At 40.5% G+C, this 20,952-nt stretch overlaps 1 protein-coding gene across 15 annotated transcripts in view; it reads right to left on the bottom strand.

Moving 5' to 3' along the window:
* The window catches only part of ARID4B (AT-rich interaction domain 4B), a 139,096-nt gene that overhangs the window by 117,756 nt on the left and 388 nt on the right, over nucleotides 1-20,952 (bottom strand). For 8 of the 15 annotated variants that reach the window (XR_015157151.1, XR_015157150.1, XR_015157152.1 and 5 more), the window contains exons 1-2: nucleotides 20,542-20,949; nucleotides 19,675-19,729 (exon numbers count right to left, since the gene is read on the bottom strand). Coding sequence is in view for 12 of the 15 variants with exons in the window: in XM_086382858.1 (XP_086238984.1) it covers nucleotides 19,675-19,680 (6 nt within the window). In the remaining 3 variants the exon portion in view is untranslated. Of the gene's footprint in view, nucleotides 1-19,674; nucleotides 19,730-20,541; nucleotides 20,950-20,952 lie in introns of those variants that run through there. The other 7 variants (XM_086382859.1, XM_086382862.1, XM_086382866.1 and 4 more) reach the window with 2 other exon arrangements.

Here is a 20,952-nt window from a genome sequence, read left to right as displayed (position 1 = left end):
TTCGAAGAGCTGACTCACTGGAAAACTCTGATTCTGGGAGGGATTGGGGGCAAGAGGAGAAGGGGACGACAGAGGATAAGATGGCTGGATGGCATCACTGACTCGATGGACGTGAGTCTGGGTGAACTCCAGGAGTTGGTGATGGATAGGGAGGCCTGGCGTGCTGTGATTCATGGGGTCGCAAAGAGTCGGACACGACTGAGCGACTGATCTGATCTGATCTGATGATGTGTCAAACAGCAGCATCTTTTTAAAAAATACCCCTAGCATTTTGAAACAATGTAAATATTTTATACCAAAAAATTAATAAGGAAAAATTAGAGTATTCCTGAAAAATCAAAAGCAAAGTGAAGTAAATGACCTGTTTTTCAAGTTGGCAGGATAAGGACATAGGAACAATTATTTCAAGCCAATTTAAAGTAAGTATTCTGTTCTTATATCCCTAGTGGAATATAGCCTAAGGACAAAAATAACATAAAGGAATCTTAAGTTGCATTAATGACTCTTCTTATGACTAGTAAGATGTATTATTTCAAAATGTATATATGTTATATGCAATATATGCTTAAGTTGTTAGGATTATTTTTAGCATAAAGGATTTTTAGCATAAAATAAAAATGATACAAATTACAATAAGTCAAAATCAAAACTCTGGGGCTTCCCTGGCGGCTCAGTGGTAAAGACCCCACCTGCCAATGCAGAGATGTGGGTTCACTTCCTGGCCCAGGAAAACGCCACACGCTCTGGAGCAGCAAAGCCCATGCACCACAACTACTGAGTCTGTGCTGCAGCGCCAGGAGCGCAACTACTGAGCCCACACAGCCCAGAGCCCACGCTCCACAGCAAAAGAAGACTCTGCAATGGGAAGCCCGCACACCCCACTTGGCCCCAACAGAGTAGCCCCTGTTGGCCACAACGAGAGAAAAAAGCCTGTACAGCAACAAAGACCCAACATATCCAAAAGTAAATAAATAAAATATATATTTTTTAAAAATCTCTGTAATTTTTATGGAAATTGAAATATCAGTAAAAGTCATCTATTTATTTCTCTTTAAAAACAAACAAAAAACAATCATTTCCTGAGTCTAAGCATTAAAAATATCTAGAAGCAATAACGAAACCAGTAGCAAGTAATTCCCCTAATATCCTGACTGTGATTTCTAAAAACCATTTCTCGCTTGAAGAAACCAGGGCTTCCTGAAGAAATATCTGATTCCCAGTCTGGGACAAGAAATGTATAAGATGAACCTGAGATTCCTTGTGACAAAAAGTAATGAAGTTATCAAAAGAACAGAGGAGTCCATTTGAAGAGACTCCAAACGCCCAAAGATGAGAAAATTAAAGTATCACTAACAGCAACCACAACGGATGAGGACACAAATAATACACTAAAATCGTGACACTAAAACAACTAAAACAAAAACAAACAAAAAACTTCACTGGTCACTTTAAGAGCTTCCTGTAGCACCAACCCATTATTCTAAACCAGCAAAGTCAGGGGGGAAATAAGCATTTATTCTGCATTTCTGTATTGCAGAGTCACTAAATATAAAGAATTTCAACTGATAAATGTAGTAGGAGTGATACAATTAAAAAACTATTTTGTAATCCTTATACAATGGAGCAGGCAGCAATCACTAGCAGGGGCTGAAACCACTGAGTGAAAGCTGACAGGATGTTTATAATAGCCAGGTAAGACCGACAACACGAAAATCACTGACCAATCATAGCATTAATAACAGTGAGGTAACCTAGCATTACCTGCCTCCTGATGATACGCAGTAGAAAGAATGCCACACCTACTATGAAGAATGCTCACTAAAAAAGCCTCTGGAACTAATGACCAGCTTACAGGAGAGTTAGGGGTTAAACAAAATCAAAAAGATGCAATGAGTCAAACAAAGAATGAGGGAAAGATTAAATGACATGGATCCTTCATCAAATATAAGGCATGAAAAGGGAGGAGACTTAACAGAATAAATGACTCGGCTTAAGAGACATAACTTTCAATTGCAACATGAGGACTTTATCTGGAACTTAATGCAAACAATCCAACTGTGAAAAACATTTTGGAGGCAGAGAAATCTGAACATTTCTAACTATAGGATATCATTGCTGCTGCTGCTGCTAAGTCGCTTCAGTCGTGTCTGACTCTGTGCGACCCCACAGAGGGCAGTCTACCAGGCTCCCCGGTCCCTCGGATTCTCCAGGCAAGAACACTGGAGTGGGTTGCCAATTCCTTCTCCAATGCATGAAAGTGAAAAGTGAAAGTGAAGTCACTCAGTCGTGTCCGACTCTTAGCGACCCCATGGACTGCAGCCCACCAGGCTCCTCCATCCATGGGATTTTCCAGGCAAGAGTACTGGAGTGGGGTACCACTGTCTTCTCTGATAGGATATCATTAGAAAATTGTTAATATTATTAGTTGTGACAATGGCATTGTACCTATGTTTTGGATAAAGGTATCTGTGAAATAATACTCGGAATTTGCTTTAAAATCCCACATGGTGATGGGGAGGGGAGAGAAGGAGCAGCAGAGTAAAAAGGATAAAACAAGAACGGCAAAATGTTGACAATGGCTGAAGCTAAGGATGGGAAAATCAACTGAACTTCATTTAGCATGTTTTAAGTTTCCATAATAAAGTTTCAAAGCTGTGTATCACCAGTGTGCTTGCTACCCTCAAGTGTATTCATCTCTAACAATGTTTTTATTAGAGTCCCCAGATTTGAATATCATTCAATTTTCCAAAACTTAAAAATACTGTATTTCAAATAACATATTTATATGAATCCAAATGCCAATTACTACATCATATTAAACATTCATGTAAATTACTATCTGCATTATAGTCACTGTGCCTACCCACTGGACTGGTTAAATATTTGTTTTGCAGATTTGTGCTTAGGTAATATACCGCTTCACTAATGTAAGATCTTCATTGTGCTTAATTAGGACCCTATATTTGTTTCATCAACACTTAATTCAGCTAATATGCAATCAAGGCAATTTAAGTTGTAACTGGATGGGCATGGAGATGGGGAACTAAAACACATTCTTCATACTTACCATGAAAGCTGGCTTTGATCCACTCACAGAGGCATTTCATTCATTAAAAACTGCAGCCTTGTAAGTCTCTCATTGTACATCTTAAAGTTTGAACTTAATCCAAGTTCATATACATAAGAAGTTTTTAGTGTTTTTCTAGGGGATAAACTGTGTTTTTAAAATTTCCATAAGTTTAATATCCTAATAACGATAACAAATCCTGAGAGTTCAGTCTCATCAAAAATTAACATCAGACACTAATACATCAAGGAGTTATTTTCTCATTAAAACAAAACAAAACAAAAAACACTTCTTGCCTATCACTATTTAACCTTTCATTTGAGGAGATCCGAATCCTGGCACTGGTTTACAAGTAGAGCAGTTCTCTACAATATAATGGAAAGGAACACTGGATTATGAGTCAAGAGATCCAAGTGAGGAGGCAGGTCTACACCAGTTTGAATTCATAATTCTTATCCATGGGTGGTAGCTGCCCACAGCCTTAGCTTGCAAAGGAGTCTAAGGCATCTTTTAGGACCAGCAGAAGTCTTTAGAGTCCCTCACAGTTCTTAAATGTATGATGTGTCTGGAACAAATATTACTCTCCCCATTTTACATAACTGCCAAAGGCCTTGCAACTAGTTAAGGGGCAGCGCGGAATTTAAACCTAACGACTCCATTCCACTGCAGCCCATCACAAGGGTGGCGAGGCGTGCAACAGCACAGCCTGAAACACACGCGTGTTTGCTTCCAATACACCTGTAATGACATCTGAGAATGAAGGGTGCTTGAATTTATCACCTTCATTAAAATGAGGTGCTGATATTTAATTTTTTAAAAGTTAGATAATTTGAATACAGTACCATATGTGCTACCAAACTCAAATCATTCATTTATCTACATTCTAAAAAACACTATTTGATATATATAAAACAGAAATAGTTGATATATGTAAAACAGAAACCTTAAGAGAATAAATTTAAACTCAGGGCAGACAGAACTTTGTGCAACTTATTTTGTACTGATGCATGTATGAAAATAATTGTCCAGGATTTACTGCCTGTCATTAGTGTGTGATAAGGGCACTGCTAGAACTATGGAGAGGATAACTAGAGGAAAATGACAGAAGGGTCAGAATCAGAGGATCCGCTAATGCTAGAAGAGCCAAATGACTGGTTACAACTCAATCTTCAGACACATTCTAACTTAAATCATACTCAGTCAGCAGCTATGTGTGCAAAGAAATACGTGATAATGCAATGCAGAGAAAAACCAACTTATTCCTATCACAGAACTGAGAAAATTTCTATTTCTTACTTGAAACATATTTGCAGTAAGACAATCAGTGGATTTCTCTTTCCATCTATATCTACAAGACAACCTAGAGAATGATCACATAGGACTGTTTTGTTATGTTTATTCTAGAGCTGTGCTATGTGCTTACTTGCTCAGTCGTGTCCAACTCTTTGCAAACCCATGGACTGTAGCCCACTAGGCACCTCTGTCCATGGGGATTCTCCAGGCAAGAATACCGGAGTGGATTGCCATGCTCTCCTCCAGGGGATCTTCCAAACCCAGGGATCGAACCCAGGTCATCCACATTGCAGGCGGATTCTTTACCAGCTGAGCCACCAGGGAGGCCCAAGAATACTGGAGTGGGTAGCCTATCCCTTCTTCAAGGGATGTTCCCAACCTAGGAATCGCACCAGGGTCTCCTGCATTGCAGGAAGATTCTTTACCAGCAGAGCTACCAGGGGAGCCCCTAGAAAAATGTAACTCAAATTTTAACCTGGAGACAGAAATAACAGAGATGACATATCTACCCTTAAAATTCCCTTTGACTTTAAAAAATGCTTTTCTAACAGCCATTTCCACTATCCACTACTCTACTCTGTGAATCCTGTCTCACAGCACCAGTTTTGAGAGCTGAAAGACTAAAAGAAAATTTAGGAAATGACAACACTAAACACAGCAATTCTCCAAGTTTAACTTCAAAAAAGAATATGAAGTTGGCACGTACAAAACAATCATCAGGAGTTGAGATTTAAAACTACAATTACTCAAGGCCTCTCCATTAATTATTGTCGTAACTTTCTTTGAAAAATCCTAGCAAGTAGAAAAGCATACTGCTTAAAAAACTGTGTTGTATCTTTCAGACTAAAACAGATTCAAACCATAAAACAAATTACAGTTAAGCATTCTTCTATTTTTTTCAACTCTATGCTATAAATTAACACTATCCTCAACCAGCAAAGGTCTGGAAAAGCTGAATTCTAAGACAAAAGCCTGCCTTTATAGGAGTCAAATGAAAAGTAAACAACAGCAGAGAAGGCTCATTCTCTGGAAAGCCTATGAGTCACTGACATCCTGTTCTGCTTCCAGAGGCCAAGTGTAACTCCAGGTATTGAGACTGGAGTTTACCAAGCCCACTCACTGCTTACCGTGGAGACGACCTATCCACAAGTTAAGCATCTACCTATTACGTAAGACCAACCAGAAAGCATCAGTTAATATTTCCGAGTGTATTCTATGCATGGTCTGTCTTCAGTGGTATATAATTTCCATTTCCATAAAATTCCCTTGTAGCAAACAGTAAATATTAATCTCATTTTATGGAACAGCCTAAAAGGTTAAACAGATCCTGCTGAACTAAGGAGTCCGTAGTAGGCAGAATAATGGCCTCCCCAAAAATGTCTGTATCCTAATTCCCTGAATCTGTCAAACTGCTTTTAAAGAGCAAGAGGGAATTAAGGCTGCAGACAGAATTAAGGTTACTAACCAACTGACATTGAAATGGGAAGATTATCCTGGATTATCTGAATGGGCCCAACGAGCTCACAAGGGCCCTAATATAAGTGAAAGAGGGAGGCAGAAGTAGTGTCAAAGCCAGAGAGATTTGAAGATACTAAGGTGCTGGCTTTGAAGACAGGAGTGAACACAACCAACAGTATGTATACAGCCTCCAGAGGCTGCAAAAAGCAAGGAACATTCTCCCCGAGAGACCAAGGAAGGAATTCTGTTCACTGAGACCCAGTTCAGATTTCTGACATACAGAACTATAAAATAATAACTCTGTGTTGTTTTAAGCCACTAAATATTTGGCAACTTGTTATAGCAGCAATATGAAACAAATACAGCCTAAATCTGTCACCATTCTGCAAGAATTTGCTAAAGTTTGTGAACAACACAGGTAGTAGCAGTAAAATTTAGCAGTGATACGTTTCCTCTATCCTGTTCAATGCTTCAAAATTCAACTTGTAAACTCTTACATAATAGTTTCTTGACATCTTAAAAAAAAAAAAAGTACATAGGAGTTAATCCTGAATTTTCAAATATTTTTTAAAAATACACCAGCAATTTATAGAACAATAGAATCAAGTCCTAACAAGTAAATAGAGGATATTTCAGACAAGTAAACTTATAACTTAAGGAATGCTACCAAAATTCTAGATACTTTTTTGGGGTGGGCATGAGTAAGGAAGGTGTAGGACACTTTTTTAGCCTAGATAACCTTCCATGCTGTTACATGGCAGGGGAGTTGGGCTCTAAATCCAATGGTCCAAACGATCTTTAAAAATCTCTTCTGACTCTATGAGCCATAGTGTTTCAACTCAAATTACTCATGAAAATATACCCTGACAATTCATTTTTCTCCTACTTTAAAATATCTTCAAGCCTTGTACTATTTTCCTCTTACTTACAATTTCAAACTAGAATAGGTTCTCCTAGAAAACTAAGTCCACTGTAGTTCATTTTAATATATTTTCATATAATTTCTTCTGCATTTAAGAGAATAGGATAAATTTCCCTAAAATATTTATTATCACAATGCAAACCTTTCAATGAAAGTAGGTAAATGGTTTCTAAGCTATACTTGCTATTCCATAAACCCATCAAAAGGTCACGAAACGCTAACACCTTTATAACTCACGCATAACTAGCAGAAAGCAGCACGGTTCAGTTTACTAACAGAAGAGCAGATTCTGCCGTAAGTTTAGTGTGCCCGTGGGCAAATCACTCAACATCTTTGCATCTGCTTCTTCAACCATAAAAAAGGGAAAATGCTGCTGACCTGCCTCAAAGGGATGTTATAAGAAATAACTAATGATTATGAAATTTTACAAACGTAATGTGCCATTTAAAAACCTAACTACAGTGCTTAAAAAAAAATACTTTACAAACCACATGTTCTGACTAAGCAACTGCTGGGGTCATTACCTAGAGTGGTCTGTCCCAAAGTAACCTTTCTAATAAACGTTCCTAAAAATCCCAAGTACAACATTAGCTTCTTCAGAAACAGCCATATAGCACGGGATGTTCCCTCACTACCTCCCACGGCTTACCTTTTAAAAGCAATCTCATGCAATCAGATTTCACTAACAGTAGCTGTAATAATAATCTATGGAGTTATGAGAGACTATCATAAATGTTACAGAGGACTGGGTCTATTCACCACCTAGCAGTACTAGACATTCAAATAAATTAATAATACCTACTGAACACCTGGGCTTCCCAGGTGGCTCAACGTTAAAGAATCCATCAATGCAAGAGATGCAGATTCAATCCCTGAATCAGGAAGACCCTCTGGAGGAGGAAATGGCAAACCACTCCAGTATTCCTGCCTTTCTGGAAAGTCCCTTGGGCAGAGGAGACTGGCAGGCTGCAGTCCCTGGGGTTGCAAAGAGTTGGACACAATTGAGCAACTGAGCACGCATGCACTGAATGTCTACTGAGTGCTAAACACCACTAAGCAAGGCCTATACTTATCTGCCATTAACGTAAAGCTAAAGAAACATGGCATTGCCCTAAGTAACTCATTTGGTAGTAGAGAAAATAGCATACTGAATGCAAATAAAATCTTTCTGAGGGCATCAAAAAAGAATGATATATATCTTTTATAAATTGATATAGAAAGACGTAAAAACAGCCACAGAACAATATGCAAAGTAAAAGCCCATTTTTGTAAAACCAAACATATCAAAAAATATATGTTTATATGTGTAAGGAAAAAGTTATGGAAGACTTTTAAGTTACCAACAGGAAGAAGGTAATGACTTTTACTATTCACTGTATACATTATCTTTCTGTAATTTTTTAACATTTACAGCAAACTGCAATTGCTTTTATACTTAAAAAAAAAATTTCTTTAATTTTGCTAGAACAGGACAGATTAGTTTAGAAAAGTATTTCTCAAAAAAAAAAAAAGAAAAGAAAGAAAAGTATTTCTCCAAATTGAGGCAAAGCAAGATTAGGTGACTTACTAAGTGTGAAGCCCTCTGACACTGAACAACTTTTTTTTAAAATCACTGAACATAGGGCTGCCCTGGCAGTCCAGTGGTTAGGACTCTGAGTTTTCACTGCAGGAGCCCTGGGTTCAATCTCAGGACCAGGAACTAAGATGCCACAAGCCAAGGGGCCCAGACAAGAAAAAAAGAAATCACTGAACAACTTTCAAAAAGGATATGCAGATTAAAAAAAATGAAATGGGACCTTGGATGAGATACACTTACCGAGATAAAACTAAAAATATAAAAAGCTAAATTTCTTAAAGCTCCCAAATAGGTATAAGCCAACTTGCCTCATTTAAAATCTGAGAGCAATAGTAGCTCTTTGTCATTGAGCCTGTTCAGTTTTCCTTTTACTCTCTCGGGTAGAGACAGACTCAGGCTTGGCAGGGCCCCAGGCCTCGTACACCCCACCTCCACAGCGCGCCACGCCAGAGCAGCTTCAGGTGACTAACTGCCACATCCAACAGTGATCAGATCAGATCGTGAGAAGAAAAAAGACTTTTCCCTATATAAGCAAGGCTGGATGTGGATGCCTGCTTAGAAAATGAACGTCTCCAGTGGCTCACCTAATCCAACAAAAAACCTCTAGGCTTGGAAGTAAACTTTACTTTTCCCTTGAAAGAATCCCATCTAGGCAAGCCAGCAGCAAACTGGAAGAAAGGGCAAGTATTTTCTAAGAGATGATTCTGCATCAGGAAGAGCTAGAATAAATAAAGGTCTGAAATGGAGGCAGAGTTCTTGGAATAAAGAAATCTGGTTTTCACCCTCCCTTGAACAGTCTTTTTAAGGATTTCACAAAGACAGTAATAACAGGCTTCAATCTTAATTACAAAACTGTAACTTCTTCCCCCAACTTCCAAATCAACCTTTAAGTTAAAAGAGACTAGAGTCACTATATCACCCCCAAAGCATTTCAACTCATAAGGATTTAAACATTCTTTCCATGAACTAACAATAATAGCTTCAATTTAGTGAGAACTTCCTATGGAGTAGATGCTGTCATTACACTTAGTCACCCCTAACAGCCCCATGAGGTAAGCGCTACCACCATTCCTCATAAGACAAGGACACCAGCCTTCCTAGAAAGTTAAAGAAAACTGCCCACAACTTGGCAAGCGTGAGAGTCCCAATTTAATCCCAAGCAGTCTCGATGAAAGAATCCTCACTCTACCCATTTATAAAAGAAGTGACAGCTTTTACCAGAATAATGCAGCTACCACGTACTGACTACTCAGAACACGTACAGTTTAAGTTAAATGTTATTTCATTTAGTACTTATACAACCTTGTAAGGTAACTATCCCACTTTGCAAGAAAATGAATCTGACGTTTACTTTCACTTCAAAAATAAACAACTTTCCCCAAACTTCAACAGCTGAACACAGAAAGACAGCCCTGGGAACAAGACCTCTCTCTTTTCAAGCCATATGCTCTTAATCACTGCTAAATCATTTCAGTCGTGTCCGACTCTGTGCGACCCCATAGGCGGCAGCCCACCAGGCTCCCCCGTCCCTGGGATTCTCCAGGCAAGAACACTGGAGTGGGTTGCCATTTCCTTCTCCAATGCATGCGAGTGAAAAGTGAAAGTGAAGTCACTCAGTGGTGTCCAACTCTTAGCGACCCCATGGACTGCAGCCCACCAGGCTCCTCGGTCCATGGGTTTTCCAGGCAAGAGTACTGGAGTGGGGTGCCATCGCCTTGTCCTCTTAATCACTAAGCTACACTATTCACTGGGCACTTTAACTAAAAAAAGATGGTGTTTATAGTCACTTTCAAATACAACTTTTACCATCAGTATAAGGTAAATCTTTTCTTTCAATACCATGTGGTCTAAGATTTGATGATTTATAATCTTCATTTCTGCTATTAAAGAAAATGATAAGAAATCAGTGTAACTTTAAGTGAAACTTACTAAAAAGTTACCAATGACACTCTTCTAAGTGTATGCCCTGCAAGATTATCAAATTAGGAGACAGCAGTCCACTGTTCGTCAAAACCCTGACATAGGACTTTAGATCTCCTATAGTTAGGACTTTAGATCTCCTATAGTTAAGTCACACTGCCAAAAATCCATCTATAAATTAGGGGGAAAAAATGGCTTAAATAAGAAAAGTCTACATAAAGTATCTATCTCACTGTCCCATACAGACTGTTTTCTGACACATTTCAATAGTAAAAGACTATGTACAAATTATTATTCTCTCAAGTTATAGCTAAATTTATAACTTTAAAGTGATCCATTAATTTCTGTAAAGATTTCCTTCCTTCAAATGATAATAATCACCCCAAAGAATCAACCTCTCTACCACCAGACCACCAGCACCAATGTTAAGCTGGAAAGATACACCAGGCAGACTAAAGTAGAACTGTATCTTTATCTTCAACTGTCCTAATGCTCAGTACATCTAGTTATTCACAGTTAGATATTATCCTCAGAGTAAGCCAAGTGTTGTTTTAAAACTTTCTTTTCTGCCTCTTTTATTTTGTCCCTTAGTCCTATTAACCAACCTAAAACACGACTGTTAGTATGTGAGGTGAAAAGGAAGTTGGTTTCTCTGTCTCTGTGAACTGACCCTAGTATATTTGTCTTTTATCTTCTGCTAAACTGTTTACATACTTTTTTAAACTCACTTTTCCTCCCCAAACTTGAATGCTGTCTCCAATTTTAGTATGAAAATTATCAGATTTCTAGAAACACATTGTCTTCCATGGGAAATGTGAACATCAAGATTTCCTGTACTCCTGAATTTTTATAACAAAAGCTCTCTCTTAAAATTAAACATACTCACTAGCAGTTTAAGAGGTAACAAATATACTGACTTATTTTCATGTAAAGTAATTAAATGAAAATATTTCAGTCATCTTGGGAACAAAAGCTTGTTATTTACAGCTCATGTTTCATTTAATGTCCACCAGGAGGACTTCCCTGGTGGCTCAGATGGTAAAGTGTCTGTCTACAATGTAGAAGACCCAGGTTCAATCCCTGGTTTGGGAAGATCCCCTGGAGGAGGAAATGGCAATCCACTCCAGTACTATTGCCTGGAAAATCCCATGGACAGAGGAGCCTGGTAGGATACAGTCCATGGGGTCACAAAGAGTCGGACACGACTGAGCAACTTCATATTCAGGTATAAAAAAGTCCCCAAAGTTTCTTTCTTTTTCTGAAAGAAACAGACTTTTTAGTATTTTCTTTTGTCTTCTGTATTCAAAATAAGTTACAAGCTAAAAAGCTCTTTACTTAAGTATCAATAAAAATTTTTAAGTAATTCTACTTGTAATATATGCTTATCAAAATCTGTACCTTCTAGAATATGCAATATTTAAATATCAAAAAGATTTTGGCCCTTTTTGACCCACAGATGACTGTGGGTGTCATCTTACACAGAATACTAGAGCATGCTTTGCATGAATGCAGCAACATCCTTGTCCTGTGATACCCAAATGAAGGTACCACCAGTCCTGTTTTTAAACAGCTCATCAAAAATGAAAGTCTGCAATGTTTTTAAATATTTGTAACTAAAAACCTAATAGAGTTGACTCTTAAGCAACACTGGTGGGGGGACTGGAGGGACAGCTGTAAATCCTGACTTTACAGTCTGCCTTCTGTATCTGCAGATCCACATTCTTGGATTCAGCTACCCATGCATTGTGTAGTATGACTGTATTATTTGTTGAAAAAACTTCTTGTATAAGTGGACCCAAGCAGTTCAAACCCATGTTATTCAAGGGTCCACTATATAGCATATCCATATTTTGAGTTTAGTCATACTTCACCAAGCAATATACCAGTCAGCAATTTTCACAAATGTAAAATATATTTTATAAATGAATTCAATATAAATGTTTATTTCCAAAAATTATGCAGACCTAATTTCCTCATAAAATCCCAGCTTTCCAGTTATTCATCTACAACATCTTGGTACCCTTCTTGACTTTCCTCTGCATTAAACCTGACAAGAACTCCTTTCGGCTCTATCTTCAAACCACACCTAGAAGCTGACCATTCCACACCTCCCTCATTAACTGGTCGGTTTCCATCTTATAGACTTGCCCACAGCCTGTTTTTAACACAGCAGTTGCTGCTGCTACTGCTAAGTCACTTCAGTCGTGTCCAACTCTGTGTGACCCCATAGACGGCAGCCCACCAGGCTCTGCTGTCCCTGGGATTCTCCAGGCAAGAACACTGGAGTGGGTTGCCATTTCCTTCTCCAATGCATGAAAGTGAAAAGTAAAAGTGAAGTCGCTCAGTCGCGTCCAACTCGTAGCGACCCCACGGACTGCAGCCTACCAGGCTCCTCCATCCGATCCTTTAAAAATATAAGGAAAATCAGCCACTCTGTAATGAGACTGCATCATTCTTCTGTTCAAAACCCACAACTGCTCCCTATTTCTATCAGAGTGAAAGCTAAAATCCTTACAAAGGCCTTCAAGGGCCCAGGTGATCAGCTCTGACGTGCGCCACCCACATCGTGCAGCCCCTTTAGCTGCCTGACCCCCTCCACTTCTGATCTCCCTCCTTCCTTCATCCACTCCAGCTACCCTAGCCTCCGTGCAGGTCGCTGAACACGTTCCAACTGCCTTTGAGGCCACATGACTAACTCCCTTACATCCTTCTCTCAAGTATTTGCACAAACACCTTCTCGATAAACCCTACTTGGCCACCTTACTTCATGCTACAACCTAACCACCTCATATTCCCTGTCCTCCTTACCAAGCTCCCCTCTATTTCTCTACTACTGACCACCTAACAAATTAGATAATTGATTTATTATGTTTATTCTTACTTGTCTGCCCCTCACCTCATCTTAAAAGGTAAGATCCACAGGGCCAGGACTTTCTATCTGCTTTGTTCACTGGATATATCCTAAATGGCTAGATTGGAGACTAGCATGCAAGGATTCAATAAATGTTGAGTGAATTTTTTAAATGGCCAACTCTTCAGTGGCCACTTTCTACAACACAAAACACTCAGCTCTCAATAGGGTTACCAGAGGCAGCATCACTACTCTGAAAACTGAAAGGTCCACTCCTAAGAACCCCCAAAATGGAAAATGTATGTTCACACAAAAGCCTGAAACAAATGTTAACAGCAACATCATTCATAATAGGCAAAAGTAGAAATAAACGAACCAACAAAATGTGGTATACCCAGGGAAATGAAATATTATTCAGCAATTAAAAGGAATGAAATATTGACATATGCCTCAAAATGAATGAATCCTGAGAATATTATGATAGGTGAAAGAAGTCAAACACAAAAGGTCACGTATTGTATGATTCCATTGCTAGAAAATGTCAAGAATAGGCAAACTCTTAGACACAGCAAGTAAATTAGTGATTGCCAGAGGAAGGATCGAGGGAAGGGAGAACAAAGAGTAACTGCTAATGGATAACAGGTCTCTCCGGGGAAAATGAAAATGTTCTGGAGTTGGACAGCAGTGACAGAAACAATCTGTGAAAAAGTACTGAATTGTGTACTTTAAAAGGATGAATTTCGGGACTTCCCTGGTAGTCCAGGGGTTAAGACTCTGCATTACCAGAGCAGGGGGCCTGGGTTCAAACCCTGGTCAGGGACTAGATACCGCTTGCCACAACTGAAGACCCTGCAATGCTGCAACTGAGACCTGGCATAACAAAATTTATAAATAAATACTTTTTTAAAGGGTGAATTTTACCTCATTCCCTAAAATTCAAAAGCAAAACAAAATAACAGAAAGGACTGCTCAGTTCAGTGTTCACTGTCCACTAACAATGGAAGGCCAAGAGTTGGGAGCTTCAATACTTTGGCCACCTGATGCAGAGAGCCAAATCACTGGAAAAGACCTGATGCTGAGAAAGATTGAGGGCAGGAAGAGAACAGGTGACAGAGGATGAGACAGTTGGATGGCATCACCGATTCGATGGACATGAGTTCGAGCAAACTCTGGGAGACAGTGAAGGACAGGGAAGCCTGGTGCTCCAGTCATGGGGTCGCAAAGAACGGGACACAATTGAGCAACTAAACAGCAACAAAGAGCTGGGAATGGCTTCTTGGCTGTACTCAGTTCCAAGAATCTATCCACCAACAAATCACAGCAAAAAGATTTTTTTAAAGGGACTGGGGATGGGAGGGTTAGTCATCTATAAACAGCAGTAAGCAGAAACCTCATACCCAATTCATTACACTCCTATATCCCCACCTTCAATACAACCATTTCCCACACCTGGTCTATTTCCGTCTCTCATCAAACTGACTTGCAGCTCGCCTCCCTACCTCCACTCCCATTCCTCTGCAGCTGACCCCCTACTCAATCACTTCACTCTCTGGCTTGAGACTCTTCAGTGACTTCCTAGCACACTCAGACTTTAAGTCCTTACCATGGCCTACATGGCCCTACATTGTTCTGGCCCTTGTGAGCTCTCAAGCCTCGTCTCCTCCCACTTCAGCCCTAAAGGACACCTTCCTGCTCCTTAAACATTTCAAGATCAAACAATCTAACCTAAAGTCACACTCTCGGTCACTCTACCCTTTTAACCTGATTCTGCTTCATCTCCCTTCATAGAACTTACCACTTTTTTCTTTTGGTTTGGTGTCTATCCACCCTAATACAGTCGATCTTTGAACAACACAAAGATAAGGGGCCCCCACTCTCCCCATGCAATGGAAAATCCATGTATAACTTCAGACTCCCCCCACATTTAACCACTAATAGTTCGATGTTAACCAAAAGCCTTACCAATAACATACAAAGTCGATAAACATATTTTGTATATGTATTTTACACTGTATTCTTACAATAAAGTAAGCCAGAGAAAAGAAAATATTATTAAGATCATAAGAAAAAGGACATACATTTACACTACATATACCTGTATTTACTTCCCTGGTGGCTCAGATGGTAAAGCATCTGCCTACAATGCTGGAGACCTGGGTTCGAACCCTAGGATGGGAAGATCTCCTGGAGAAGGAAATGGCAACCCACTCCAGTATTCTTGCCTGGAGAATCCCATGGACGGAGGAGCCCGGTGGGCTACACGGGGTCGCAAAGAGTCGGACATGTACAGGTATCACTATGCCTGTATTTATCAAAAACCCACGTGTAAGTGCAGGTCCAGCGTCAACTGTAAAGTCCACAACGGTTAAGAATTCTTATTTTGTTTACTGCTGTATCCTCAATACCTACAGTCACATCTAGTACAAACAAGGCACATGGTATCTCTTCAGTGACTGAATCTACAAGGTAAGCTAGCAAAAACACATTCTTCTGTGAAATATCTACCACATTTTTAAAAATTACAATAAGCAAAGGATTAGAAATTTGGACAGAAAACAAGTCAGTGTTTTACAAAATTATCTATTCATCAAAAAGATCACAAGTTTATAGCACAAAATACGTTTGTCATATTATGGGTCCAAGTACCCTGAAATACCATAAATATTAACTATGAGGTTAACATTCACACTGGATTAACCAAGCCTCCAATTTCTCTTCATTCTACCTGCTCCCTTACTCTTATATCTTAATTAGTTAAGTCCACTTGGATGTGGACCTCCTACAGGTCCCTTGAATACTCAAAACCTTATTCCTGTTTACTCCAGTCACAGCATAGTTCAAAATAAAATAACATCTATCTCATACTCCAAGACAGAAACCTCCATCTTCCTTCTACCCCAGGGTGAGTTGCTAGTCCTCAATTTTACTTCCTGGATATTTCAGATCTATTCCCTCTGGTTCTACTCCCATGGAATTAGCTCCTTGTTCACTTCTTACTTTGATTTATCACCTGGAACTAAGTCTCCCATGAATTAGTTGGAACTAAGTCTCCCATGAGTCAGCTCCTTATTCATTCTCACTTTGACTTATCTATCACCTGGAATTTCCAGATTTTCCATTCAGATTTCCCTTTAGATATTTCACTACAATACTACCAAAGTGATCTCTCTCTAGTATAAGCCCAGTACCCTGACATTCAGTGGTTCCACGTAGCTTTTCAGAACTTTTTCGGCTCCCTGACTTACTTTCATCTCCCGTCACTGCCCTTCTATTCCCACCCCCGATGCATCACACTTTATGTCAACCTCAGTCACACTGAACTACTTACAGTTCCCAGATACATCATCTGGTTTTTTTCCTTTATTTTCCAGTATGTTGTTCCCTCTCTGAAACACTCTTTTCTACTCTTCTTACCTAGCAAAAGCTTTAACTTTCAGCTTAGATGCCAAGTCCACCAAAGAACTTTCCGTGGCTCTCTGCTTTAGATGTCCTCTTCTGTCCTCCCATTGCACTAATCACAAATACTGTACAGCAAAAAATACTTGTATAATTCAATATGTACCATTTGCTTTATTTTTCTGTGTCTTCAACTAAATTATGAGCTCCTTGAGAACAGGACTGACGTTATTTACCTTCATGTCACACTCCCTGACACATGGAAGGGGTTGTTGTTGAGTCAAAGATTTATAAAACGGGGAGAGAGAAAAGAAGGATAGATGAGGAGAGGAAGGAAGGAAAAAAAAAAACAGAGAGGAAGGAAAGGTAGAGGGGAAAGAGGGAGGGAGAGAGAGGAAAGGAGAAGGGTGGGGTGGGCAGAGAGGGACTGAGAACACTCACTCACACAAAGGATACTTCAATAGGCACGTGCAATCAATCCATTATTTTTATGTGGTCTCAGACAGTGATTACTGAGGAGAGAATGGTACATCCGAAAAAGCCCATCTCCCCAGATCCTAAGCACAACCATCTGAATCACTTATCCCCTAAAGACTCTGAAATGTCTACTCTATTCCATATCCACTTGAAAATTTACTGCAGTGTAATGAGAAATGTTAGTAACATGTACGATATAAAAGCAAAAAAAAGAAAGAAATTTAGAAAAAAGCAAAATGTAACTGACGTAAGTCTTAGAATGATTTACGGACTTCAATAATCTATCATTTCCTCACAGTGTGCTATCAACGACATTGAAAGGCTTATCACAAGTATGAAAAGTAGACCCAACACAACGCCAACGTCATGCTCCATGTTAAAGCACAAAACCGCTTTTACGTTATAGCCATTTCTCAAAACACAGCGGGCAGAACCACAGATATAGTAAAGGGGCTTTATTTATTTAAATAAATTTTTAAAGGCAGTACTACAGGAAAACTGCTTCTAAAACATACAATATTTAAAATGATATGTGTATTTTTCCTTGCCTTGGGACTCTAAAGCAACAACCCAAAAAGTGTATTCCTACACACTTTTTCAGTTACCTCAATACGCTGTCACTTAATAAAATTTACTGTGGCTAGGAGGACAAATAATACGAACTTAAAAGCTTGCTACAAAGTACAAATTTCTTTGGTAGATCTGATAATTGACCTAGGTCCTACCATGGCTTAGTTGTCATTACAATATAGAGACTGGGAACACACAAAAGAGAAAATCTAAAGTCTAATATAATCAGTACTACATACTTTTTGAATTACAATTTTGTTAAAGCAAATACCAACCATGGGCAGCCTCTCAACTTTTTAAGTTAAAGGAAATAAGCTTTTAGAACTTATGATTACTAGTAGATTCCCAAAGAGAGGACTTACTGTACTGATAAAAACAGACCTTCTTGTATAAAATTGGAAGATTATTTTAGCAATTCTTTCTTTTTAACATTATTAGTAACTTTTTGTTTAAAGGCAATAATAACAGAAATGCTGAATCTTTAAAATGAGTTGTTCTAAAATAACACCAAAAAATTGCATTTGCCTAATACTATGAAACTTTCAAGCTGAAGTTTCCAATGTACTTTCATTTTTTAAACAGGTTTAAAAAAAAAATGAAAGGAAGAGAGAAAAAGAAAATCTAAAAGACCTTCAACTTACTACATTTCCTTTAACCAAAAATTAACACAGTACCCTAGATGTGCCAGGCACTCCACTGGAAACTTTGACAGATTACAACATTTATTCCAAACTAACTCCTGTATTATTCACCCTATAAACTTAAATCATTCAACCCAACATTTTTCTATAGAAATTGCTGTCCAATGCCAAAGAAGATATAATTTTTTCTAAAAAATTTACTTGTCACTGTTTCACACAGGTCAGACAGAAGGTGACGGAGCTAGCATCTGTGATTAACAAAAGGGGTTCATTTCTGAAACATCACTGATTGTTTTTTTTATTTACATGAAGGTTAAATAGTAATTCATCAGATTTAAACTGTTTCATGTAGGAGTTTATAGCACCTCAAACTCAAAAAGAAAACAACCTAAAAAAAAAAAAAAAAAGGACTGAATTTAACTACTTTGTATAGCTGATAAATATTTAAGTAGTCACAGCTTTCACTTTCTACCATGAACAAGTACTACAAATTTTAATTTGGATGCAGTACTATAAAAGTGGTCCTAATTCTGAAGAGAATTAAAAATTTTTTAAAAATAATTCAAAGGACTGTCAAAAGTGGTTGGAATTTACATTTTAACATACTAACTGTTGCATACTCTTTTCAAGCTCTTCTGAATTTGTAATGGATGAAAAATACCTGCTAATCTCTAAGTTCCACTAGCTGAATCTAAACATTTCAGATATCTAAGGCTTTTCATCCTGAAGTGGCGTTAAAAAATATGGCAGCATTCAATCACATATTCTCTAAAGTGAAAAAACAACCTGTACTAAGTTTATGACTATAATGTCTTCAACCATTTACGCAAACCCTACTCTTTTAGACAATATCCTCCCCTCAGTTAATATGTTTACATTTAAAAGGAACCTGGCCATCGGTTTTATCACAATGCAATACAGCACCTGATAATTAATAGACCTAATGGATCAGCAGAGGAAAATACACCATATAATCCTAAATCCCGGAAATACAAGAAACAACTAACTGCTATCTCTGAATTATGGAAAGATCACCAACATTCTCTTCAAAAAATCTTTCAATTAAGATTATAATTCCCTTAAGCAAGGAGGTCTTCTGTTAAAAATTCACAATACTGTTCACACAATAAATGAGATGTTCTTTCATCAGTGTAACCGATAGAACCACAATACAGTTCAGTTTCTAGAATCAGATTACTTGACCTGCTTTTAAAACACTTAAATTCACGCAGCTATTTCTCTCATTCCCCGCAAAAAGAGAGGTTCTATGAGGAAAAATCATCCTCAGCGAGATATCCGATAATCAGCTCCAACTCCACAGCAAAGCCCACCGATATCCACATCAGCTGACCCTCGTCGTCTCCGGGGACGAGCTCGGGCGCCAAGCCACCACACACACCTTCCTCGGCAAAACTCGGAGGGGCCCCCTACCCGAACTCAATCAAAGCCCCCACTTTCTAGATTCTCTAGCCCCCGAGGCTCGACTTCTGCAGGTGATCTTACCTTCATGATGATCCTGGGGTCGCGATCTCCCCGAAAATACCAGATTCACCTGCACCTGGAGAAGAAACAAAAGACACCCCGTCAACATCACGGGCACCCCTCTGCACTGGCGGAGGCGGAGAGACTCCAACGAAGCCTGCACGCCGAAAAGGAGCTCAAGGAGGCGTCAGCCCCCAAACCACCACACGCCGATCCAGGGTCCCCTCTGGCCCCGCCATCCCCGCAAACCCGGCCACCTACACAGCTCGACAGCTTCCCGTCCCCATTGTCGGGACCCGACGGAGTTTCCCGTCTCCGACAATGACGCCATTTCTGTCAGAGAAGAAACTCACAACAAGCCTGGGAGCCGGCGCGGGGCCGGGCGCCCTCCTGCCCGAGGGCCTCCGCGCCGTTCCGGCAGCTCCCCCTCGAAAGGGCCGCGCACCCCAAGTCCAAGCGGGCGCAAGCCGGGCCTGGGGGAGCACAGCAGGGGCGACGGACGGGCCGGGCGGGCCGCGAGCTGCACCGACCCGCCGCAGAGCCTCAGCCCACGTCCCGCTCCGAGATGGACACCCGACAAGTGGGAGCGGGATCCGAGGGGACGGCGAGAGCGCCGAGGGGCCAGGAGGCGGCAGAGCTCCCCCACCGACCCGGGCCCCCCACCGCGGCCGAGGGACGCTAAAGCGCTGAGTGTGCGGCCGCTAGGCTGGGGGGCGACTCGGACTCGGCAACTGCGGGGAACGGGGGGAGCTCCATGGAGGCCGAGGCCCCGAATATCCGTGCCCGGGGAGACCACCAGAGCGACCTTCCCCGGGTCCTCGGCCGGGCCCAGTGACTCCCTTAAAGACCCCCTTACGAGACCGCGAAAGCCTCAGAAAATGTCCCTACCTTCCTCGGAGGCGAGCTCCGACCCTGGCACGTCCAGAGTCCCCTTCCCTGCTCCCCCCCCCAAACCAGCAGGGCCGGGGGAGAGATGGGGGAAGAAGGGCGGCGGGTCCAGCGGTTGCTGAGGCTGAAGCTCCGGCTCCTCCTCCTCCCGCGGCGGCGACTGGTACCTTTGTTTGGCGGCCGCTCGGGCTCCCTCGCTGGGGGGAGGGGGGACGACGAAAAATCTCTCCCGGACTGGAGGTCTGGGCCCCCAATCGCGCTGCCCTCCAGAGGACGGCGGCGACAGACCCTCTGCGACTCCCTCCGAGCAAAAGTACAGGCGGTGGCCGTGGCAGCGGCAAGCTTAAGCTGAAGAGTCTCCCTCCGCTCCAGCGCCCGAGCTCCTCACTCCGGACTCGACTGACGGGCAAA

This window comes from Bos grunniens, chromosome 28, assembly GCF_055505025.1.
Source record: "Bos grunniens cultivar Pamir isolate PY7600 chromosome 28, Bosgru_T2T1.0, whole genome shotgun sequence".
Lineage (NCBI taxonomy): Eukaryota > Metazoa > Chordata > Mammalia > Artiodactyla > Bovidae > Bos > Bos grunniens.
Note: the sequence above shows the minus strand (reverse complement) of the source record. Positions and strands in the feature narration are given on the sequence as shown.